Here is a 25,304-nt window from a genome sequence, read left to right on the forward strand (position 1 = left end):
AACTTGGCTGCAGTCCAATCATGGGCAAGCTCCATAGCTCAAGTAGGAGCCCAAACTACCTTGCCTTGCCTTCAGTCTGAGCCAGAAACCTTCTATTTCCCATCCTGTTTTCATGTGTTTTGGCTTACTATCAGGATACGGGGGATAGGGAAGAGGGTGCCTGCCATGGCTTGGATGTTAGTTTTGGATGCTGAAAAGCCCCTAAAGGTATGGTTGCGAAAGTCTTAGGGTTATGGTACTCAGAGGGAGGGAACTTGAATTATTATATTTGTGGTACAAGGTGGGCTTCCTGGCTGGCTCCTGGAGGCCAGGAGGTAGAATTATTGCATTAAGATGAGTTATTTTGTAGTAAAGACACTGGATACAACTGTTTCACAAAAAGATATATTTTCATTCATTACTATTTACATTGTCCATATTCATTTAAAGAATATCATACAACTGATACCTTCTGAAATGTTTCATGCTTTTTAAAAAAAACTCTTCTATTTACACTTATCTGAGATGGAATCAAAACTAAAATGATCAAATACTGTAATAATGGAAGGCAGCCAGCCAACATAGCTAGGGCTTCTCTTACATTTGCTGATCAACATTAGCAATAGTTACCTTAATAATAAATTATTTTAAAATCAGTAGTAATTTTCAACAGTCCATAAATAAGTGTGCTCTGTGCAATTTACACATTTAATATCCTGTGGATACTAAAAGCTTGTGTATTGTCAGATGTGCACATTATTACTGTATCAAATGATGAGCTTTCCCAAAGGAGGACCTGGAGAAGCCTGGAACAGCCTGGAACAGCATGCTGAGGTTCCCTGAGGAGTCTTCAGAGCTCTGCCTGTTTCACAGGAGGCGGCTCCAGTTTCCGGGAGAGGGCTGTCAGAATCTGGCTGAATTTCTCGTATCTCTCCGTCTGATTGACTTCCGCGCCCTTGCTGCCCCATAGCAACCGCATTTGAAATTCAGTCTTGAAGACTTCACTCATTTCTTCATCTGGTTGGAAACCTAATCAAAACAAAAAGTTACTTCAGTTCTGCCCAAAAGTAGTGCCAAAAACAGACCAAAAACTTAGGATCAAAACAGGATGGGCGTTGTGGTTAAGTTAAACTAGGGATGCCCGCATCAGCTCCGCTTCCAGTCCAGCTTTCTTGCTAACCTACACCCCGGGAGGCAGCAGATGATGGCCCACGTGCACAACCCAGGTTGAGTTCTGGGCTTCTGGTTACGGACATCTGGGGAGCGAACCCGCGTCTGGAAGCTCACTTGCTTGCTCTCTCTGTGCCTTTCAAATGTTTTAAATGCTAAAACTCAAAAAAAAAATGTAGGCTCAACATGACCTTCACTTTCACTCAGAACTTTAAAAAAAAAAAATGTCCCCCAAAGCAAAACACAGCATCTGTTCTGTATGGGGGAGGGCAGAGCCCTGCCCCTGAGGATAACCAACTCACTAAAATACCACAGGATGACGATCGCATGTGCCACCGTGGGGCGCCGTGCTGTGAGTGCGCGTGGCGCCTGGTGTGTGATGCACCTGCTGCAGCTGCACACCACACCGTCCGCTTGGAGCCCTCCCCTCGCCCGCGTTCCCCAGCAGCGCTCTGAAGTCCGTCCTTGCTGCCACCCCACACGGTGACTCATCGGCCTGCCGCTGCTACTGTCCTGCCTTTTCTGGAAGTTTGATATAGATGGAATCGTAAATCGGGACTTATCTGTGAGTTTTGATTAAGATGACATGTTTGGCATTATTTGGTAAGCTGCTTGTTACTAACAACTCCTTTGTATTGCTGAGTAGTGTCCAGTTCTCTGGATGCGTACTGCAGTCTGTTTACTTATTCAATGATGGCCATTTGGATTGTTCCGGTTTCTGGCTACTAGAGTAAGGCTGTGAAGGCCAGAGATGCCCGGGCAACTCTATTAAAGGGAGAAGCCTCTGGCCAGAGTCCTGTGGCTCTTAGCCTGTGTTAATGCTGGAGCAATCTGCGCTGTCATTCAGTGCGTTCCTACCATCTAGACCACAGGACCTTGGTGGTTGGAAAGGATGGAGAAGCCTGGTCTTCCCGATGCTGCCTGAATGGCCTTGCTGGGTAAGCAGCCAGAGGCCTGCTGATGACCTCTGTTCATTCAGTTCGCTTGCTTGATCCCTACATTGAAGCTGGGTGCTGGCAACGTCCTGGTAAGCCACACCCCTGCCCTTACTCAGTTCACACGGCCACTGCCAGCGGTGGGAACTTACTATACACATGGTGGCCGGATCAACTGAGAAACTCCACCAGAGCCTGGCTGCGGAACAGCCCAAGGTACACCTTCCTCAAAACCCATCCTAGTGGACTGAGTTAGGCAACACCCAGCGTAACAGGGGTTCCTGGCGCTGTGAAAGCGGGCCCTGCCGAGTTGTGCGTTTATTCTGTCAACCCCGGAGAACTCTGAGGAAGAAAACGAAACAAGGCTGAGGCCTAGCGCGGACCCAGTGCAGTCCGCCGTCTGCTTCTGCAGCACCAGCTTGCTTTAGGGGGAAGTGAAGGGGCCTCTCCGGCCCACACAGCGCTCCGCGGTCGTTTCTAGTGAGGGAGGAAGACACGCCCAGCCCCGACGACCGCCTTGGGGAAGGCCCCATTTCTGGACTTGCTCCTCCGTGGGCTCTCTGCCTCCACCCTTCCTCCACGGACACCAGGTCTGACCAGCTCTCCACTGGCTCTCCCTGAGCCACGGTCCTGCGTGGAAGGCCCTTCCCAGCTGTGCCGTCGGCCATGCCCTAGGTCACTGGACACAAACCCTAGCCAGGTCCTTGTGGGCCCAGCTTTTCTGCAAGCGCTCTCGGCGCTTCTGCTGGCGCTGCGCCCTCTGACTGGCGTTCCCTCCCCAGAAAACCGGTGGAAAGGGACGGGGGTGCCAGTCAGGGCAACACAGGCCAAGACGCTGCGGGAGCTGGGGGAATGCGGGTTTTCACAGTCACGGGTGGTGCTCTCCTTCCTCCCTGCGTCTCTGACCACACTCAGCTAAGTGCTCCCCAGCCCCCACCCGCCGCCAGGTACCCCCACACACCTTGGGGCCACCCCTGTGACAAGATGTCTGTTACACGTGCTTATCACAGCTGCTCTCTACTGCCACAGTCGAGTTTACCCAACACTCCAGGATGTGCCCAATGCGCAGAGCAGGGGAGCTCGCGTCACAGTGCCACGGGAAGAGGCAGGCAGGCCCAGGAAGTGGAGAGGAAGCTCCGCCTCCTCACTGATGACAGCTCCCTGTTCCCTGCACCCCCGAGAGCGCAGGGAAGGGGGCCGGCCACCGCAGAGAGCAGCAGTCATGGCGGCAGAACCCCCGTGCCTTCACCTGCCGCACGGAGGAGCGCGAGCGGCCCTACCTGCCAGCACCCTCTCGGCGTTCGCCCGGTAGCTGTCGGCGGCCTGGGCCATGAGGCGGGCCGCGGCCAGGTGGTTCAGCATAATTTCACAGCTCTGGTCGTTTTTTTCCCACAAGTCCATTCCTTCAAAAGTGACGGCCTGGCGCTCCATTAAGGTCACGAGGGGCATCAGCAGCGGGACTGACACACTGCACGGGGGGACACACGTGGGCTCTGAAGAACAAGGAGCAAAGATGTCGCGCTCATCCTGTTTCCTGAGTGAACGCAGCGGGCGCCGACTGGCTGCCCCTGCCTCCTGCGAGGGATGCTGCCACCCACCGCCCTGAAGCTCCCTCGGGGCCTCGCCACGTCCCCTGCTGGGGGCCCTGCCGCCGCCCACCGCCGCCGCCTCACCTCGGCCTTCGTGCAGCACTTTGCTGAAGGGCTTCAGCTGCTTCTCGTAGAGGATGGCAGTCTGCGTGTACTGGTGCCGCAGGGCCGTCCACGTCTTCTCCAACCTCGTGATCTGCAAGGCGAGTGAGCGGTGGTTTGGGAAAAGGCTCTGTGTAAAACTTATGCTTCAATTTGGGGACAAGCCATCAATGCACACAGTAAAACTGTCAAAGCGAGAGGGGGAGAGGGGGAGAACAATGCTCTCCCCCCACTCCCCCACGACACACACATACTCCTGCACTGTTGTAACGGCCCTGCACACAGCGCTCTTTAAAACTGCACTTTTCCTTTCTGATCCTGGCTTGGAACCCATCCCGTACAAGCCCTTGTTCTCTGTATGCAGCCATATACCACAGGTGCAGTGAGGGGCCTGAAGACACTCTGCTATCATGAAATGACTTGGCAAACGTGAGAGTCCCACGTGGGTGACGGCATCGGGAGGCTACATGTAGCACACCTATTTTAATTCTGATGGGAGTGGCCAGCCATCCAGGAGGTTGCGCGGGCGAGTGGCTGGAGTGTGACAGGAGTCCTTGTGCACTGCCTGAGCGACACAGAACACAGCCCAGAGCGCACAGTGCCAGCACCTGCGGCTGTCTCCGGTGACGGCCTTGTAATAAACAGCCTCTCCCCCACCATAAAGCCCGCATGTTTTCTCCACGAGACAAGGAAGGGCACCCGTATTTGTGGACATCCCGACTGATACTCGGGTCTCATCTCGCAGATCAGGAAACACGAGAGACCAGGTAGCTTGCCCAAGCTGCCCCTGCCGTAAGTGGCAGAACCAGCCTTGACTTCCTGGGCCTGAGCTCCCACATAGGCCGAGAGGAGAAGGGTAGCACCGGCCATCTGCAGGTCTCCTGTGGGCCACCCATGCTGCTGCCTTCTGCTCACAGACCCTTGCCCCCCTGTGGGTGGGGGCTCGGCCCATCTCCTGGATGCCCTCTCTTGCTACTTGCAGTGAGGGTGGCACGCGTGGTGGCGGGACAGGGAGCTTTGCATGAAGACACAGGAATGCCTTGATGCTCCTCGCAAGGGAAACCACTTCCCTTCTGCAACAGGGGCCCGGCTCACTCCAGGGCCGCGAATCCACAAGGGGAACCACTGCTAGCAGGGAGGTCTGGGGGAAGCCCCGCCTGCTAGGATTGATTTCACGGGCAGCAACCATGTAATCCCACTTGACTGCTCTCGGAGGGAGCGCCGGGCTGCACAGCTGTATACACAGCCTCAGCTGTTAACAGTCGTGGGTGGCGCTGGTGCTGCGACGCTGGCATCCCGTATGGGTACCGGTTCAAAAAGTCCAGGCTGCTCCACATCCCATCTAGATCCCTGCTAATGCACCTGGGAAAGCGGTGCAGGACGGCCCAAGTGCTTGGGCCCCTGCCACCCACGTGGGAGGCCCAGATGGAGTTCCAGGCCCCTAGCTTCAGCCTGGCCCAATTCCAGCCGTTGTGGCTGTGTGGTGGGGGAACCAGCAGATGGAAGATCTGTCTCTCCCTCTCTGTAACTGCTTTTTAAATACATTTTTTAAGTTTATTTTTTTGAGAGGCAGGGTTAGAGAAAGAAGGAAAGGCAGAGAGATCTTCTATCTGTTGGTTCACTTCCCAAATGGCTGCAACAGGCAGGGCTGGGCCAGGCCAAAGCCAGGACCACATCCGGGTCTCCCATGTGGGTGCAGGGGCCAGACACTTGGGCCATCCTCCACTACTTTTCCCAGGTGCATTAGCAGGGAGCTGGATGGGAAGTGAGCAGCAGGGACTGGGACTTGAACCGGTGCCCTTATAGGATGTTGGTGCTGCAGGTAGCAGCTTAACTTGCTGAGCCACAGTGCCAGCCCTGGTAAATAAACCCTTAAAAAAATTACAGGCAGTTCCAGATGACAGGAGGCAAACATGATGCAGATTAAAAACACTTACATGAAAAATCCTAACCCCTACGATAGGAATTGGTGTATCTGAAAATACAGAGTTTATGGGTTGCTTATTTCAAATAGCGATCCTGTGACATTTCAATGCACCTGAAGAATTCTGAAAGCTTGAAATATTCGCTACATTTCTGTAATTTAATATCGGAATGGGCCCCTCCCCGCCAAATTCCTGGTGAAGGAACTAAGTTGTTCCTCTTGTTTTTAAGGTGACTTCGCTTTAGTGGGAGGAAACGCGGTTCCTGCCACACCCTGACCGCGGCACACGTGACGGTGGCCGTCTTCCTCAGCGGACTGGCAGGGAGCCCCTGGCAGGATTCCGAGACTCTAGGTGGCTGTGAGACAGCCCTGCTAACAGGGAGGCAGTGTGGCGTCGCCGCTCGCGGACTGGGGCTCCGGGTCCCCCCATGGACCCAGGATGGTGGAGACAGCTGCAGGCCCACCCGGTTTTCATGTTCAGCACTCATCGTGAAAAAGGAAATTCTGTCAAGGATGAGCTCCAGTGCCCGGGTTAGAAACAAGCTGGGGTTCTGCAAGTCCAGCGGGGGGCGGGGTGTCTGTTTCAGGGGCCCTGCAGGCCACACTGGGAGGTGAACCGCCCCAGGGGCTGTCAGATGCAAGCTCCCAGATGCCTTGGTTCCCTGGTCAGTGCCCTTGGCTGCCTGGGTGCCCGGTGCCTGCCCGGTGGAAGCAGCCTCCCCCTTCAGCTGGCTCCGAGGGGCCAGGACTCGGGTTGTCCACGAGGGAGGCAGCGTTTGCTGGCAGTAGTTATCACTGCTGCTAAAACAACGGGCCAAGAGACTGGGGTGCGGCTCTTGGTTGCCCCCTCATCCAGGCAGCTTTCCCTGAGTCAGCCTGGCTTCTGAGAGGGGCGGGGACAGCTGGCAACCCGCGGAGCAGGGCGCGCAGACAGCAGACCCTTCCATCCACGCACGACCCACGCCCACTTTACCTGCGGCATTTCCAGGGCCTTCATGATGGCTGAGAAGGAGTAGAGGTCCCCCACCGCGTCTTTCAGCTCCGCCGCCACCTGGATGATGCGATTGAGGGTGGCAGCTCGGTCCTCCAGAGAGCTGGTGCAGCCTAGGAGGTCCACCGCCACGCCGATGGCCATGGTGTTATGTCTGAGAGGCAGGGACAGGTGGTCAGGCTCAGGGTCAGTGGGACCGGGAGAACACGCAGTGAGCCAGGAACAGGCCTGCTGTGGCCCCTCTGGCGGCAGGCCAGCCTCCCCAGGGACCACCCCCAAGCAGGGCGTGCTGTGCGGTCAAGAGCAGTTTGCTCTGAAACAGGGCCAGGGTCAACCCTGGCCCCGGCGGTGTGACCTGGGGGAAGCAGCTCCAAGTGTATGCGGCTCCTTGTGTCCTCACAGTGAGCAAAGCACGCACACACACACAATCCCATCACCCTCGGGGAAGCCTGGGGCCACCTCCCCTGAGCCTCCCTGAGCCCCCCTGGACTAGGGAGCAGAAGGGGCAGAAAAGAGATGAGCTGGGGCCGGTGCTGTAGTGCAGTGGGTTAAAGCCCCGGTCTGCAGTGCCAGCATCCCATATGGGCACCAGTTCGAGTCCCAGCTGCTCCACTTCCCATCCAGCTCTCTGCTACGGCCTGGGAAAGCAGCAGAAGATGCCCAAGTCCTTGGGCCCCTGCACCCATGTGGGAGACCTGGTGGAAGCTCCTGGCTTTGGATCGGCACAGCTCCAGCCATCTGGGGAGCGAACCAGCTGATGGAAGACCTACATGTCTCTCTCTCTCTCCCCCTTTCTCTCTCTGCCTCTGCCTCTCTGTAGCTCTGCCTTTTGAAGAAATGAATGATTTTTTTTTTTTAAAGGGATGAGCTGGATCTGGGAGCGAGGGCAGGATGAGCACAGAGGGGCGGAAAAGGAGGGAAGAACGGTGCTGGCACTCAGTGGCCCCACTTGGGAGGCCAAGGGGCAGGAATCCGCCTCAGGGGCCAGGCCCAGACCCTAGCAAAGCGCAAACCCACTTCCCCTACCAATCCTCCCCCTCTCTCATCCCGAACTGCAGGAAGCAGGGCGCGCCTCCCCCCACCGCCCATCAGGTTAGTCTGCGGGAGGCACACACCAGCCCTACTCCTTCCTGCTGTGGCAGCACCAGGTCAGGACCGCCTCAGGTAAACGTCTTCCCAGCCGAGGTGCCGCGCTGGGCGGAGGCCTCCAGTGCCTGGAGCCCCAGAGCTGCTAGCACACGCCACACCCTTGGAGTTCCAGCCCCGCTGTCCCGAGAGCACGCAGCCCAGGCCGCCCCTCCAGGCTCCGTCTGCCTGGCTGCGCGGGGTCTCTTGCTGGCCTGGTGCCCAGGGAGGCAGTGGCCTGGGCGGGGCCTGGCCTCACGTCGGGCTCTCCTGTCTGTTGGCTGAGGATGGAGTGTACGGCACTCACTTGTGGTCTGGTCATAGGCTGGGACCTGACCGCTCCACTCCTTTGTGGCTGCTTCTGTGAGCGGGAGCGAGGGATAGAGAAACAGGAACTGAGTGGACATAGAAACACAGTGCAGGCGGCAGGCGCCCACTGCTTCCATTTGGATGTCCCTGCAGCGTGGTTCACCTGGCCTGTTTGTCTCTATCTCCTTCCCCTTTCCTGCCGTTAGCTCCTTTTCCTGAGTTCAACGGATTATTCCGTGTCTTCCTTCCTACGTCTTAATGGCCCTTCATAAAAGGTTCTCTTCTCCTTTTTAAGACCTGATGTTACATCCGCGGTTAAGAGGCAATTATGTCATTCATTCCTCCAAGTGTCTGCCTGAAGCCTCCTGGGTGCACCACTCTTTGAGCAGCCACGCCGAGCAGCCACGCGGGGGGCGGGCGGGCAAGCGAGTCGGCTGTGGGAGCCCCGTGCCCAGCCCCAGGAGGCGCTCGCCTTCCCGGGGAGGATGTTTCCAGCTTGCTGTGCTGGGGACGCGTGAGGGTGATTTTATATTTGATTCAGATGGCAAGAAGGCCATGCCACTGGACACTTTAGGACCCCTGTGACCTTGGCCTTCCTTCAGTAAACACCCTGTCGTTCCATAAAATCACTCCCCAGGCACTAGCAGGCAGATCCCACACACCGGCCTGAGACAGGAAATGAGCTAAGGAGCGAAATCCCAGCCAGGCAGCAATCGGCAGAGAAAAGAACCAGATGCTGATAAGCAGGAGTCAAAAAAAAATGGCCGAGGAAGACGCCCTAGACCTGCTCAGCACAGCCAGGCCCAGAACCCACCTATCCCAGCACACCTGAGCACGTGGCTCAAATCAGGCTCGCAGGCCTCCGACCCGGAAGCTGGGGCGTTTCCAGGCTGAAATATGTCACCGGGACACGGGGACTACAACTGAGGGGGTGCCAGGGGCCCCGAGAGGAACCAGGGGTGCCGCGAGAGAGGCTAGGATGTAGCAAAGTCTGAGGACTTTGGGATTGGATCTGTTGTTCCGCAAAGGCTCTGAACAACGGGTGTGCCTGAGCGAGGTCACCAGGGCCACTCCATGCCCTTCCACCTGCGAGGCCGCCGCTCAGTGTTTTCCAAGGGCGAGGCCAGCAGCGACACTGAGGCCACTGTATCTGCTTCACAGACACACAGGCAAAAGCAGCTGTGTCTGCCCCGTCGCCCCAGGTTATTCAAAATGTGGCGCTTGCTTCTGGAGGCTGCCGGTTCAGGTCTGCCCCGGCACGGCTGCTGGCTCCTGACAGTCACCAATGAATCAAACTTCTCCGTTGCATTAGCCACGTTGCCAGGGTCCAGCAGACACATGCCATGGCTCTGGCCACAGCCAGTTCTGGTGAGCATTTCTGCCATTGCAGAGAACTGGATGGGACGGGACACCACGCTGACCCAGAGACCAGGGGCATTGGCTGAGAAAATAGGAAACCTAACAAGACAGTCTTGCCCATAACAACTTTGTGAATGTGTCTAAAAGGCCAGACTTCGGGGTAACATAAAAATCTGGTCTTGGGGCCAGTGCTGTGGAGTAGCAGGCAAAGCCACTGCCTGCAGTGCCAGCATCACATGTGGGCGCCAGTTTCAGTCCCGGCTGCTCCACTTCCGATCCAGGTCTCTGCTATAGTCTGGGAAAGCAGTGGAAGACGGCTTAAGTGCTTGGACCCCTGCACCCATATGGGAGACCCGGAAGCAGCTCCTGGCTTCGGATTGGCGAGCAACTGGGGAGTGAACCAGCAGATGGAACACCTCTCTCTCTCTCTCTCTCTCTCTCTGCCTCTCTGTAACTCAAGCCTTTCAAATAAATAAATCTTTCTTTAAAAAAATCTGGTCTTGCACTTTTTAAAAACATGCCTTTGTATTTTTCTAACTTCTAAACATCCAACGTTCACATGTGCGCATTTTAAATTATATATTTTTCTTCTTAAAATATTTTGTTTACTTGAAAGGCAGAGAGACAGCAAGAGAGAGGAACAGACACACAGGTACAAAGATCTCATCCACTGGTTCATTCCCCAATGTCCACAACACCCAGGGTGGGGCCAGGCTGAAGCTGGCGGCCAAGAGCTCTGTCTGTGTTTCCTGTATGGGTGGCAGAAACCCCAGGACCACAGCCATCACCTGTTGCCTCCAGGGTGTGCGTCAGCAGGAAGCCGGAGTCGGCGTGGAGCCGGGACTGGAACCCAGGCGCTCCCAAATGCTCGCCCTCCCCCTCCAGGTGCACTTAATGGACACCCAGGGCCCCGGCTTTTCAGAGAAGACTTTGTAGGCCCAGGGGGCCAAGGGCCAAAACCCCCTGACCTCTGACCCCTCACTGGTCCACCCTAAAGAAAATACCCTTTGGCCTGTTCTTCCCAGCCTTTCCCACAAACTTCCACTGACTTCCTCAAATCCCGGTAAACCCCAAGAAGACAACCTGCACACACACAAGCACACACGCAGGCAGCACGCGGCTCCCCACATAGGGTGGGGCCGAGGGCGGCAGGTGGTTGGGAAGCTGGGAGGTGTGTGTTGGCCCCGGGGCCACAGGCCTGGCAAGGCTGTTCCCTTGGCCACCCCCTCCAGGAGCACGTCCTCTGCCCAACTCGCACTGCACCATCTCTGTGCATCTCCAGGAATTCTCGGCCTGGGCTTCTGAGAAGATGCGCCTGGGGCCTTGTGCCACACCCCCTGTCCCTCAGAGACCTGCGAGCAGCTGTGAGGGCCAGGAAGGCCAAGGACGCACCGCTCACCGTTCAATGATGTCCAGGCGCAGCTGGCGTCCGTGCGGCAGCGTGAGCAGCTCCAGCCCCGAGCTCACGCCCATGTTCCTCCTTGTGTCTTCTGAGACTTCAAGTATCCTGGCAACCTGCGGGGAGCCGGAGGCGGGCAGGTGGGATGGCGCAGTGGGCTGACCCTGACCGTGCACGTGGCACAGGACAAGCAGCCCACTGCCAGGGGTGGGGTGGGGGCACCCAGGCTGGTTGCAGCCCTTCATGTGCAATGGCGTGGGTACCGTGGTTCCTGCGCATGACTGGGGTGCTTCTGTACTCACACCCTGACATAAAACCCAGGCAGGGGAGGAAGGACCGGGGCCACGCAGAAACCCAGCTGTGGATTTGCTAAGTGTCTCTGCGCAGCTGGACAACCATCCTGTTTTGCAAGCTTTTGTGCCATGCAGGCTGGACCACGGTGCAGTGTTTTACAGCCAACAGCTTGGCTGTGTGTGTGCGGGGCTGGCTGCTGCGGGGGAGATACGGAATCTTGTGTAAGCTCCCTCCACAATGGGCGCTGCCGCTGGTGATTCCCCCCCTCCCCCTGACAGCCAGGGCTGCCTGCCACGCCCCGAGCTCAGCACAAGCCCTGCAGACCGGGTGCAGTAATGAGAAACCCGAGGTCACAATAGCACCCTCTCCTCCCCAGAGGTTTCACTGGAAGAAAATCTTCTCAAGTGCGACCCAGCCGGCTCTCTCCCCATCTCCACTGTAGCGTGGGACCACGGCTAACGGAATCGGGTATCAGGTGACCACGCGTTCTGTGGAAGCGTCACCCCTAAGGTGCGCGTCTCTAATGCGGCTAATGTAGGAGGCGACTAACCAAGCCCGGCCACCCGCAGGCACAGGGCAGCCCTCCCTCTCCCCCGACCTCCACTGCGTTGTCCCAGGCAGATGAGCACAGGAGCTTCTGTGGTTGAGCAAAGGAGGTCCCGTCCGGCCCGGGGAACGAGCCGTCCCGTGGGAGATGCTGTGCACTCTCCTAGGCCCCTTTTCTGACACAACTGCCGAGGCCGCCTTTCTCCGGGACCTTGCAAAGGATTCAAATGACCCGAAGGCCCCCAAGGGCTATGAGCAAACACCAGTTGTGGATCACGGGCCACGTGGAGGCGGGAAGAATTCTGGCTGGGTTTCAGGAGAGAGATTTACGCCTTGACCTCAGCGAGGCAGTGCAGACGCGCGCCCCAGAGACCGGCGGCCACGCACACGGCCTCACTTGTTTGGACAGCTGCCGCACCTCAGAGGTTCCAAAGCCTGCAGCTCACTGAAAGGCTCGCCGTGGGCCCTGCTCCACTCTAGGAGCATCGGCAGGCGTTCTGTGGTCCCCCTCGGACAGAAAGAAACTCCTATGCGGTTTCCTTCAGTGTAGGCGTGCCACCTCCAGGCCACCTTCCAGGGCCCTGCCGCCCCAGGCTGAGCGAGCTCGCACTGCAGGGCCTGGAGCCGGTCCCCTGGGAAACACCCACAGCTGTGAGGCTGGCGGACGCATGGCAAGGCCACGCACCACAGAGCACTGCCTGTGAGCTGGACCCGGCAGGGCAGGTGCAGCATGCGCCCCCCCTCCCCTCCCCGTTAGGCCTTCCAGCCTCGCTCTGCCCCTCCCTGCTCATCCAGGCAGCCCTGACGGCCGATGCTGCCGAGCTGTCCTTCCTGCAAGCCAGGGGACCTTGAGAACTCAAGCCGGCTGCCTGGCTCCACTGCCCTTGGCACAGAGGACACAGAGCAGCACCCGTGCACCTAGAGGCCACCCCAACCTTGCCTGTAAAGTGCTTAGAAGGCAGGATCCTGGAACAAGCCACCCCACCCGTCCCCACCTTCTGCTCCCCACACAGAACCCTCCAGAACACCCCTCCCCCCATGGCATTTTCCATCTGAGTCTCTGCGCGTGCCCATGCCTCGCCTCCCGTGAGATGCTTTATGGGGTGCGTCTGCCTTCCACATGTATCTCAGTCATCTCCAAGCCCAGCCGGGACCCCCCAGCTCCCGTGCCCCCCCTGCAGAGGGCTTCCCGCCCGGGTTGTGGTCTGAGCTCCGGCATCACTGCCCCTCTGCACCACGCCCCCACTGCACGGCAGGGCTGCATCAGGGCTGACCGCACAACACTAACAAACCCTTGGCACTCACTCCAGGCCAGAGGCTCAGGGCGTGACCCTCCATCCTCAGCGACCGCCTGGGTAGCTGATTCTGTCCGACAGATGGGGAGAGAGGGGCCTGTAGCTGATGCGGTGGGGGGGGCGGGTCAAGCTCCTAACTACTGGGCCCATTCCTAGCTACAGCCAAAGAGAAGCAGGTGGGGGAATCCAGACGTGGAAGAGTGAGGCCAAGCAGCGCCCACTGGCAGGGTGGGAGGGGCCCTGGGCTTGAGGGCTGGATACCGTGGGGCTGCCAGCCTCCAGGGCCCCCAGGCCCACCCACCCACCATCCTGACGACACTCCTGGGCACTAGCTCTGGGCTCCGTGTGTGGGTGCGAAGCAGCACATGGGGCCCAGATGCCGCCCGGTGCCTGCTTCCAGCTCCCCAGTGGCCCCGTCTAGGCTGCTGGCTGCATGTGGCGTGGGGAACAGCAGCTCTGGTTTTACTTCCCTCTTAGAGACGCTGGCTGTGCCTGGTGGCTCCAGGAAGAGAATAAGCAAATGGCAGCGGACTCTGGAGCAGGAAGGAGGAGGCCAAGCACAGCTGCCCTCGGGGTCCGGCTAGGGGACGTCGCCTGGCCCTCTTGCACAGAAGGCAGGCCGGGGAGTGAGGCCCCGTCAGGGCAGGGGAGAGCACGGCCTGCATGCTCTACAGGAGAGAGTCAGGCTGTAGTTTCGGGGCTGCCTAAAGTGGTGGGAAGGTTCCAGACCACCCAGAGTGTGGGCGGGCACCGCCCCTCCTGGATGATGGGGACTCAGGCCCCTGGAAATCGCGCAGCTCTGTAAGGCCAGGCCCTGTCTGTGAGGAGCGTCCGGTACAGAAAGCCCAGGCTGGACCCTCACTCCGGGGCTAACCTGGTTCCGTCCCGACCCGGGGCTCGCTGTGATCACCAGAACAACCCTTGTATCTCCCACACAGGTTTAGCTGGGAGGCAACCAACACAGCAAAGGAGCGGATCACCGTGCCAGCCGCAGTGCGACCAAGCCCTGTTCTGCCAGCACAGCCCTCTTCTGGCTTCTCTCGGCCTGGCGCCTTCCTGGCAGAGGTGTGACATCCCCCCAACCATGCTTCCCCCTCCTGCAGCATGGACACTCCCAGACCTGGGCAGCGAGGCAGCCTCAGAGCCCTGTCTTGGGGCAGTGTCTTTGAAGCAGTTCGGTTCTGAACTCCCTCAGCGGCTGGACTTCCCACCACGCCTCCTAAGCCGGCTGATCTTTGAAGTGAGTGGATTTCACTGAGCCAGGAGCCAAAGGGGCTTTAAATCCCTTTGAAGCCTTATCTATCACTCAACTGCTCGAGGGCTGCCTTTTTCTTTTTTTTTTTTTAAATGGAGGGAGGTACCTGTTGTCTAGGAATTTCTCTCTGGAGGAGAAGTTGCCTTGGGACCAGCTGGAACAAGACCCACCCACATCTCAAAGAAATGCCTCCTGTGAAAAATGGGTGCTGTGAACACAGCCACGTGGTCCTAGGTGGTGCTTAGTGAGAGGCTCGGGGCTTGATGAGTGTGTCTAGCCCAGTGCCACTGCAAACATTACATGTGTAGTTATTTACACGCATCTGTGTGCACAGCAAACGAGGATGTAACGTTTCTGCATACCGAAGTGTAGACAAAGGGGATCACCAGGAAACTGGATTCTCTGCGGATTTGCCTTTTCTTTTCATCTGTATTTTATAACTGCTCCAAAGTAAACAAGCATGGTAAAAAAAATCAATAAATCAAGGTGTAAGTGTGAAAGTGTTTACCCTCCAGACCGTTTTAGCTATAGAATAAGACAGAACAAATGTAAGTGCGACGGGGGATGAAATCAAAGCCGCCAGGGCTGGCCCTGCTGCTCCGGTTTCACCTGCGATGCCCTCTACTTGGCGCTGCCGGCTGAGCTGGAGCTAAGGCCGGGGGAGATCGTGCAACGAAGTCCCAGGTGAGAGCAGCAGGCCTCTGCCACTCCTCGGTCCAGGGGGAAGTTCACAAACTTCCTGCTCCCGGGCAAAGGTCTTCCCGAGGTGTCCACCCCTTAAATAAATTCCCACCCCCACGTTATCTTCAGACTTCTACCAGCAAAGCACTTCCAGGGTAAGGCGGATCCCACTTCCAAAGCGGAACCAAACACTGACCTTGCAGTCGGTGTGCAGCAGGTGCTGGGCGATGACCCTGGGGTGGTGGCTGGCGAACAGCTCTTTCGCACGTTTCAACATGGCCGTCTCCAGGGGCTTGTTCTCGGGAGGCAGGAGCTTGGACTCAAAGTCATTGGGCCGGAAGGAGGAGACGGTCTCCAGGAGGGGCGCCACAAACTCGCCTGTGTCCTCCTTACACGTGCCCTCTTCCATCTGGGTTGCAGGTGGTTCCCAAGGCCTAGCCCCATCGTCACTGTCCAGGATCAAGTAGCTGGTGCCAGAGTTCCGGGAACCCGGGGCCTCGCTCAGTCTGGCTGTGGGCAGTTGCACATGGCTGCCTGGGGCGTACAGGGGCGGCCTCACTCCCCGGTCACCGCCTGCAGCGCAAGCTGGGTTCAGTTCACAGTAGTTGGCCTCTGTGCTGAGCCGGGTGGGCGGGGATGGGGGAGCCTTGAGGAAGGGCGCCTTGCAAGGCTTAGGGGGTGGCTTGGGGCACAGTTGGCTGTCCGATCCCCTCAGCGCCTCCCCGCTGCGTGGGTCCGCCGATACCCTCCGCACCACGGCCGGGCTCAGGGTGGGCTCGCTGCCGGTCCTGAACACGGGGGAGTTCGGGCTGGGGCTTGTGTCCACACCCGGGGGCTGAGGGGGCAGCTTGCAGCCTGTGGAGGACACGAGGTGGTGAGAGGAAGGCTCCTCCATGTGGAGTGCATGTACACACACACACAGCCAGCCCAGGCCGCAGCTCCCGTCCTTGGATTTCGGTTTTCACCCCCAAGAGGAATCTCGGTCTGACTGCCCCACACCCCACCTGGAGCAGTCTAGAACATTCGGAGGGTGCAGCGGGCCCCGCCCCACATTTGTAGGGCAACTCTAAATTCTAGGGGCTGGAGACAGCTGGGTGGCCACGTGACATCGCAGCCACAGAAGGCTGGCAGGGTCACAGCAGCAGGACAGACTGGGCGTGGAGGGCGGGAAACAGCATAAGCGTGCCCTGAGAAGCCTAAGTTTTTATCCACATAGCACATGCGGGCCTGAGTCATTCTGGAAGCAAGGGCGGGTCCAGGCCAGCTGTAGAGGGAGAGCTGGGGATGCAGGAGACGCTGGGAACAGCCTCGCAGAAGCAGGCTCTGGGGGCAGCAGGTGCGCCACGCGGGGCCCCGGAAGGTCAGTTACGGAAGTGGCGAGAAGCAGCCCCATGTCCTACTAACAACACACTTACGAGGCGTCCCCATGCCTGACACGCTTCTGGTCATGGAGCAAGGAGTTTGTAGGGCTGCTCTGCCAGGAGCCCCAGGAGCCCCCGGCCCAGGGAGGGGAGGAGGCAGTAGGCTCAGTGGCCGTGGAGACTGCCACTCAGCTAACGGGCTCGGGTCACAGAAGCTGGGTCCGTTTGCCAGGTGACCCCACTGTACCTGTCTAGGCTTCCATTTCCTCAGCTGCGAAATGGGGACAGCCACAGCCACCTCGGAGGCTTAAGATCCAGCACCCGCACAGCACCCAGCTCAGCACCTCCACCTGGATACAAGCCTGCAAAACCCTTTTCCCCTCCCGGCTGTGGGCATGAAGCCTCATGTCATTTTCATACCAGGGGACTACACGGAGCCGAGCCACAGCCTACAGGAGGTCGGGGTCACCCTGCCGCCCTCTTCCCCGAACACTGCCAAGGACTTACCAATTGGCAGGTAGCTTTCCGACTGGTGGGCTTTGAGGGACAAGGCTCGTCTGTCCTGCATGTGATCCAGGCAGGCTGGCTGGCTGCCACTCTTCTCTTTATTTCTGAAGCCGAAGACAAACAGAAGAGAAACGCGTCACTAAATCATAATGACTCGAGGCAACGTTGTGCAAAGCTGAGAAGGAAGGTTGCTACAGCGCCCTTCACTGGAAAGGCGCGCTCGCTGACAGGTGCGTGAGCGTGGGACAGCGCCCTGCTCCAGCCCCGCGTCCCCACGACCCGTGTGGCCGCGTCCCAGGATGCCTCCTCGCAGCCTTTCCATCCTGTTGAGCAGAGCAGGGTGAAGGCTGCACCACACACTCAGGACAATCTGATGAAGTGGAACGTGTGCTTTTAAAAGAGCCTCAGATTACGTACAGGGCCGGGGTGAGGAGGGGGCCAGGACGTGGTGAACTGACACGTGATGCTTCAGGCGACAGTGGGCAGGCAGCATGACCACCCTGGTGCATACCTCAGCATCCCCCTGATCTAACCTGCAGGATTACAGGGGCGCTGTCACAGCCCGTCCTCCTGGTGCTGTGGGGTCCCTACCGCCAGCCTCCTCCTGCTTGGCTTGGACAAGGGCAAGCAACAGCAAGGCCCAGTGCCCAGCCGCAGAGGGATAAGGCACAAGGCAGCTGTCACCACTTGTGCTGTTAGGCCTTCGTCCCTTCCCAGCTGGAACCGGGCATTTCTCTAATGAGCACCGAGCAGCGGCAGCATCTGTCTGTGCGAGACTGCCAGCCCCGGCCCAGGTACAGTGAACTTGACTGGGCCCTCCCGCAAGCACAAAGCTCCTGCTCCAGAGACTGGAGTTGTTCCCTACCTTTGCAAGCACCAGAGAAACACACACAACTTGGTCAACCCCACACTCCCAGCTGACAAAGTCCGGCAACCCTTCAGAGATCAGGAGAGAGAGAGAGGGCAGATTCCAGAAGGAAACGGCCTCGCAGAAGCCACAGTGAAGCGGTGACCACCGCGCCGGAATGCAACCTGGCCGAGTGCACACACCTTTGCTCGGGCCGGCCGCCAGCCAGCCAACCAGCGTGCCTGACGTCAGGGCGGTGGCACCGGGCCAGAGCTGACGTGAGGCAGGTGCCGGAGGGCAGCGGGGCAGGGCCACAGGCCATTTGGGCCATTTTTCCCGTTGAGCCTGCCCCACCCCCACCCCCAGACATTCCTGGGCCCGCTGCCTGCAGGAAGTGGTGCAAGTGTTAGGAGGCTCCACATTCCACAGGGCAATCAGACGGGGCTCTGGGGCTCTGCGCGGCCTGATTTGCAGACTCTCTTAAGTCTTCATCTCCTTTCTCATCTCTAGAAAAACCCGTTTTAAACCAGGATCAGAGAGGGCTGCCTCGGTGGATCTTTCCAGCACCACCTGGAGCATGGTTCCACCTGCTGCTCTCATACTGCTGGGGACTCGGAAGCCCTCTTCCCAAGGAGTCAGAACAGGTGCCCCTCCTCTGTCACGGGGAGGCGATTTCCACTATGGGTTCGTGCCTTCTGCCCCGCACCTGGCCTAGGTGGTGCCTGCTACTCCCTGCCCGTTCCCCCACCCGGATAATCATCATCAGGGTCATTAACACTTACCTAGCCCTTGCTACATGCCTGCACTGTCCTAGGTGCTTTCCGTATCTTACATCATCTTTCCAGTTGAAGAATGTAAGGCCCAGGGCCGTGAGGTCGCTTGCCCACGGCTGCATAGCCGGCTGGTGTGAGGGCAGCGCTGGAGCCCACAGCTGGGCCACAGCTGGACCTAATATGTGCTGGAGCCTCTGGGTGGCCCCCAGCTGTAACCCGTGTCAGAGTCCTGGGTTTTGCTTCTGCTGAGGTTTTGCAATACAAACATGACAGCTGGTGATGCTTCCTGCTGAGCCAGAGCGACCACCAGCGAGTGGAATGACACGTGGTGGTTTATGTGGGGAGGCTGAGGTATGTGAAGTCACCACGGGGCGGGACTGATCCACGTCCATGCCAGCCTCCTCTCTTTTCTCTTCCAGGCTCGGTTAGAAGACACCCACAGAACTCCTTAGCTCCAGCAAAGACAGTTGGGTCCAACACCAAACGCGGCATGCTGACCCAGCGAGGCTTTCAGGACCTGGTTTTCAACCCGGTTCTCTGAGCTCCTCCCTTCCACTGTCTTCAGACAGGGGCCTCCACGCTCTCCAAGTCTATCTCAGGGAGTCAACCACAGTTCCCATAGGGACCAAGCCCTAACCCAGTCTTCAGCCCTCCGTCCCCTCCTGGATCCTAAAAGGGCGCCTGGGGAAGCCCACAGGCCTGGCTCAGATGAATAACTTGGATTTTCTCCAAAGCCCACCTTTCCTGGCCACTCCCGTGGTCTCTGACTCGCCCTTCTCCAGCCTTCCCGCAGGAGCAGGTGTGCAGGGAACCTGGCTCCCATGCCTCCTGCTCGCTCCCTCCCCGCTCTCCCAGCTGGACTCTCCGTGACTCACCAGCTGGTTCACCTGCTCCTCTCTCCTCTCCCCCTTGCATCTCCCAGTCCAGTTCTGCTCTGGGGACGCCATGGGAGTGTGCAGCTCCCTCAAAGCCCCCAGCCTGATAGTAAGGCCTCCAGGAACTGGCCGGGGTCACCTCTGGGAGCCGTCCATACCAGACCCTTCATTGGCTCCAGCCAGCCCCTTATAGTCCCCACACCCAGCTCGTGCTGTGCCCCTCACATGGAACACCCTCCCCCCACCCTTGGTGGTGCCATCAGTGTAGCCCCAGCCCCGCCCCCTTCACAGCATCTCCCCTCTCCGCCCACTGGGTCTCTCCCTCTGCTCTGGCACCGCCTCTTCTCCACACGACTCAGCAGGGGGGACTGAATCGTGTGCTGCCTCTCCCTAAGGGTGACAGCTCTCCCTAAGGGTGGGCTTCCTTCTCAGCATTTTTCGCGGCTCCTCTGGGGCCAGCCCTCCCTCCGCCTAACCAAGCGTGGGCAGTCTGAGGGCGCCCCACGCAGCCCCAACACCTCCTGGCGAGGATGGCGTGACCCACCTGAGGAGGTTTCCCCTGGGCAAGCTCTGCTCTCGGGCCTGCACGCTGCCCGGGCTGAGGCTCAGCCGCCTCGTCACGTCTGGCCTCCCGTGGGTGAGGCTGCTGTCCCGAGCCCGGCCGGGGGTGCTGCCGTAGCGCTCCTCCAGGCACCGCAGGGGCACCGTCCTGTTGATGGGCTGGAAGATGATGGCCCCGCTCTGCTGGGAGATGGGCCGGCGGTTGCCCACGTAGCAGCGCACCAGGCCGGGGATGGAGTCGAAGCTCTCGGTCTCAAACTGGTACTGCACGCGGCTGTAGGCCTCACTGAGCCGCAGCACCGTGCGGGTGATCTTGAAGTGCTGCGCCAGGTTCTTCCACTGACACGTCAGGACGAAGTTTCCAGGGCTGGACAGCGAGTCCCGCACCAGGAAGTCGCCATCGCGCTGCATGAGGTTTTCGGATACCTTCAGGGTGAAAATGTGGGTGAGCAGCAGGAAGCGCACAGTGAGGTTCCTTTCCACAGGTCATTGCCACCCACTGGTCTACACCCACAGGAGACCACGCTATCCTCTTGCTCCCTTCTTTGGGTTTTCTTTTTCTAAACAATTTTTATTTATTTACTCGAAAGGCAGAGAGAGAGACAGACAGACAGAAAGATAGATCTTCTATCACTGGTTCACTCCCCAAATGCCAGCAACAACCAGGGCTGGGCCAGGCCAACACCAGGAGCTCCACCCAGGTCTGCCACGCGGGCTGCAGAACCCAGGACCAGAGCCATCATTTACTGTCTCCCTGAATGCACGTTACCCAGAAGATGGAACCAGCAGCAGAGCCAGGAACCCAGGTGTCCAAGCTGGGAAGCAGGCCCAAGGCCCACCCCCTACCTCCACCCCCCTTCTTCAGTTTCTTAAACGTCAGATCCCTAGGAGAGCCACTCCTTCACTAGAGAACTATTGAGGACCCTCTCCTGTGTGCCAAGCAGTGGACAGGCACGCAGAGCACAGCAGGGCGTGTGGGGAGAGTCTCGCCCTCAGGGCCTGAGCACTACCAGGTCTAGAAGGCCGAAGCTGCCAAGGGAGGGAAGCCATGAATCGGGGCGGGGGGGCACACCTGGACAAGATGGAAAATGAGGCGCCTGGCGGGTCTGGTTCTCCCCCAGCCAGTGCAGTGAGGAGAGGGAAGGATTTTGTGTTGGTGTCTAGAAGTCCTCTAGAGGCCTCTCCTAGGGCAGACGTCCCTCTCCAGGCCTGGCCAAGGGGAGGGTCCCCCAGCAGGACTGTGTGTACGTGCATGTGTATGTATGTATGTATGTATTCCGGACCTGCCAGCAACCAGCTGGAAGGCCTGGAGTAAAGGCTGGGCTCCCTCAGCTCATGCAGTTGTGAGGACTAAATATTTGCACACAGTATACATGCAAAGCACCAGTACAGTGCCTGGAACACATGGATGCTCCAAAATTGGTAACAGGGGCTGGCACTGGGGCTCAGCAGGTTAGCAGCTGCCTGGGGACATCCGCATCCCTGGTTTGAGTCCCTGCTACTCTGCTTTGGGTCCAGCTGCCTGCTAATGTGCCTGGGAGAACAGGGGAAGATGGTTCAAGTGCTTGGGCCCCTGCTGCCTACGTTGAAGACCCAGCTGGAGTTCCAGGCTCCTGGCTTTGGATTGGTCCAACTCTGGCTGTTGTGACCATTTGGGGAGTGAACCAGCACATGAAGATCTCTCTCTCTTTCTCTTCCTCTGTGTCACTCTGCCTTTCAAATAAATAAATAAATCTTTAAAACCTCAGTAACTGTGACAGTGGCGATGCAGAGAGCAAAAGGAGAGTTTATGCTGGGGCAGCCTGGCCCTTCCGGATAAACCACAGGATCTCTTTGTGGCTCAGTTACATCATCATAAAGTGGGGATGACACTGTTACCCACAGAGTGGCTATAAAGATTTAAAAGGATAAAGTGTTAGCTGTAACTATTATTATTATTGTTACAGAGTTCACTTATCCTGTCTGGAATGCTTTATGGCTGAAAATTTACATTCATGACAAATGGCAAACAAATTTTATGACCATGATAAGAAGGATGGTGGTAGGGCTGATGCTGTGGCCAACACCGGCAGTGCCAGCATCCCATGTGGGCACTGGTTTGAGTCCTGCTGCTCCACTTCTGATCCAGCTCTCTGCTTATGGCCCGGGAAGACAGCAGAAGATAGCCCAAGTGCTTGGGTCCTTGCACCCAGATGGGAGACCTGGAAGAAGCTCCTGGCTCCTGATTTCAGATCAGCTTAGCTTCAGCCACTGTGGCCATTTGGAGAATGAACCAGTGGATGGAAGATCTCTCTCTCTCTCTCCATTTTTCTAACTCTGTCTTTCAAATAATAAAAAAAAAAAGGATGGTGGTGAGAGTTTTATAAACTTTGACAATTTTTCCAGGACATTCTACCATTTGATCAGTGATGCACTTCTGTGAGTTTAGAATAGTATGCTACCATGGTTACCTTAAGATTGCATCTTTGCCTTAAAAATATGTTTTTGCACAGAAACTCCATTTTTTGGAATTGAGCCTTTGGAAGTAATTATAGGTGTGAACCTAGCAGTTACCTGCAGGAAGGTGGTCAGAGTGCCCAGTAATTGTGCAGCGTGCACACAATGGCCAGGAGCACAGTGTAGACTGGTGTGAAAGCCTTCACGGCAGGTGAATATGCCCAAGTGGGGACAGTCGGCCACCACAACCAGCAGCTGCAGCCGAACCTCCCACTTGATTTAGAAACTCTGGGAGGATAAACATCAAAATGTTCCAAGAGCTTCCTTCCAGGAGAATTTAATTTTTCTGCTTTTTGCTATCTATTTTTCTACAATGTTAAACTTTAACAAAGTTAGAATAAAAGTTGTTTCTGTGGTTGTGCTGAGAAATTTGCTGTACTTGAAAGCAACAACAACAAAACCAACCAACTACAATAGGCTGCCCCCCACCCACCCACTACCCAGTTTTCCTGGGTTAAAGACTGACCAACCCAAGTGTGCAACAGAAACCCATGGGCAACCATGTACCTTGATTCTGCAGACTTTTTAAAATCTTTTTAATTTCTATAGTATTGAGTAAAAAACCATTATTCATGGCAAGCACCCAAATGGCAGTCCAAGTACATTCTAGGCCAGGGGTCCAGGGCTGCTGGGATTAGCCCTCCTCTCCAGATCACAGGATCCCACAGTGAAGGGATGGGGAGAGTGAATGATTGACAGCCCCAGCAGGGAAGAGGCGGCCTTGCCGGGCTGTACCCCTGCCCCTGCGATGCCTCATCTGCCCCTGAAGTGAAGCCACCGCTTGATAAAGGAGGCAGGGCGGCCGGCGCCATGGCAAAATGGTAAAGCCGCCGCCTGTGGTCCTGGCATCCCATATGGACACTGGTTCTAGTCCTGGCTGCTCCACTTCCCATCCAGCTCTCTGCTATGGCCTGGGAAAGCAGCAGAAGATGGCCCAAGTCCTTGGGCCCCTGCACCTGTGTGGGAGACCCAGAAGCAGCTCCTGGCTCTTGGCTTTGGATCAGTGCAGCTCTGGCCATTGTGGCCATTTGAGGAGTGAACCAGTGAATGAAAGACCCCTCCTCCCCCCGCCTCTCTGTAACTCTGCCTTTCAAATAAATAAATAAATAAATCTTAAAAAAAAAAAAAGAAAGAAAGAAAGAAAGAAAGGGCAGGTTCCAGACAATAGGAGGCTACAGGCATCCAGCCAAAAGTTCAATTACTGGAACCACAGCCTGACTGAGGGTGGCTGCCTCCTGCTGGCCCTGTGTTTGCAGACCATAGGACATTGGCTTCTCCTTCCTGCACTCACTGGGCATCACAGCTTAGTTAGCTCTTCCCAAGGTCTCCTTAGATATGGATGTATGGGCCTCGCTAAGTCACTTTGTAGTGCTTGTTTTGGGCTGCATGGGGGCGTGCCCCCACATGCCCCTGGAGTGGGACCCTGCAGGGCCATCAGTCTGGACGTGGCCTGAGAGCGGCAGGCCCGTGCTGGAAGGGCTGGGAGCAGGTACCTGTCTGGGGATGTGGCCGTGGTACCAGGCGTGGCTTCGCAAGTCCTCACTGCTCAGCAGCAGCTCCTCCTCCAGCTCCTTCTTCAGGCGCTCAGGGGTCCTGTCCATGACGTGCCTGTCCTTGGAGAACTACAACGAGAGTCAGCAGAGGCCTCAGTGTCCCGGGGCCAGGCCGGGCCATGCCAGCCGGAGACGGCCACCCGCCTGGCCGGCTCGCCGCCGTGTGCAGCAAACCAGTGCGTGCCCAGCGCTGTGTTCAGGCAGGGGAGTCTGGATAATGATTACAATTAGCCGTGACCTTTCATTTCTTGGCTCAGAGAGTGTAATACAATTTTCACCTGCACCCGGGGACTGGGATGGGAAAGTCTATGTGGGTGGTGGTGAGGTGGACAGGAGGGGCCGGAGAGAGCCCTGTGAGACGGACACCCAGCCTGGCCGGGCCGCCTTCTTCCCAGGGGGCTTCCTCATTCCCCTCCAGAGTTGTTCTCACGCGGAGCCGGGAAGGGTGGCAGCTCCTGACTGACCTGAAGCCCTAAGAACAGTGAAAGTCTGAATTCTTTGCTATCGGAACCTCAAGTACAGGAACTCAGTCTTTAGAAACTTGGAGATGGCCGGCGCCGCGGCTCACTAGGCTAATCCTCCGCCAGCGGTGCCGGCACCCTGGGTTCTAGTCCCGGTTGGGGCGCCAGTTCTGTCCCGGCCGCTCCTCTTCCAGTCCAGCTCTCTGCTGTGTCCCGGGAGGGCAGTGGAGGATGGCCCAAGTGCTTGGGCCCTGCACCCACATGGGAGACCGGGAGGAAGCACCCAGCTCCTGGCTTTGGATCAGTGCAGTGCCGGCCGTAGCGGCCATTTGGGGAGTGAACCAACAGAAGGAAGACCTTTCTTTCTAACTCTGCCTGTCAAAAAAATAAAAAATAAAAAAATAAAAAGAAACTTGGAGAGCCATCAGACTGAGCCATTTTATGTCTCTTGAGTCTAAAAAGTCTGAGCTTATACTCTGTATGGGTTTATTTCTGTTTTCTAATATTTCCCTTGTCCAACAGATTGGAAATGGAGACTCAGATCCAAACAGATCGATACCTCACCTCTGACAGCTGCGGAGTCGCTGGCTGGCCGAGGGCACTGCACGGTGGCCAGGGGAAGGGGTGTGGGAGCACTGGCTCCAGGCTGAACTTAGAATCACACCCACTCCCAACACAGGGCCTGAACTCAGACCCTCGTCCAATCCCGGGCAAACCAGACTCAGGGCTGGAGGTCACGCAGGCAGGAGAAGCACCTGGCCTGAGTTCTCCCAGCTTGCCTGCAGCACCCATCGGAGCCACAGCATTATTCCTCTTCACACTGCTTTGCACCTCAGCAAGGAAGGAGCCCTTACACCTTGGCCAAAGAAAACACGGTGCTGTGGCGTAGTCCGTAAGGCCGCCGCCTGCAGCACCTG

The 25,304-nt window shown here is 57.5% G+C and overlaps 1 protein-coding gene across 2 annotated transcripts in view; it reads right to left on the reverse strand.

Annotated features, from left to right (window-relative positions):
• Positions 1-370: 370 nt before the first annotated feature.
• BCAR3 (BCAR3 adaptor protein, NSP family member) overlaps positions 371-25,304 on the reverse strand; it is a 116,594-nt gene continuing 91,660 nt past the window's right edge. For both annotated transcript variants that reach the window (XM_062191767.1, XM_062191768.1), the window contains 9 exons: positions 23,867-23,995; positions 19,861-20,303; positions 16,822-16,925; positions 15,150-15,808; positions 10,883-10,998; positions 6,673-6,844; positions 3,758-3,869; positions 3,365-3,577; positions 371-1,008 (listed from right to left, as the gene is read on the reverse strand). In XM_062191767.1, coding sequence (XP_062047751.1) covers positions 830-1,008; positions 3,365-3,577; positions 3,758-3,869; positions 6,673-6,844; positions 10,883-10,998; positions 15,150-15,808; positions 16,822-16,925; positions 19,861-20,303; positions 23,867-23,995 — 2,127 coding nt within the window. In that variant the 3' untranslated portion in view covers positions 371-829. The remainder of the gene's footprint in view (positions 1,009-3,364; positions 3,578-3,757; positions 3,870-6,672; positions 6,845-10,882; positions 10,999-15,149; positions 15,809-16,821; positions 16,926-19,860; positions 20,304-23,866; positions 23,996-25,304) is intronic.

The sequence above is a fragment of the Lepus europaeus genome, chromosome 5, assembly GCF_033115175.1.
Source record: "Lepus europaeus isolate LE1 chromosome 5, mLepTim1.pri, whole genome shotgun sequence".
In the NCBI taxonomy this organism is placed as follows: Eukaryota; Metazoa; Chordata; class Mammalia; order Lagomorpha; family Leporidae; genus Lepus; species Lepus europaeus.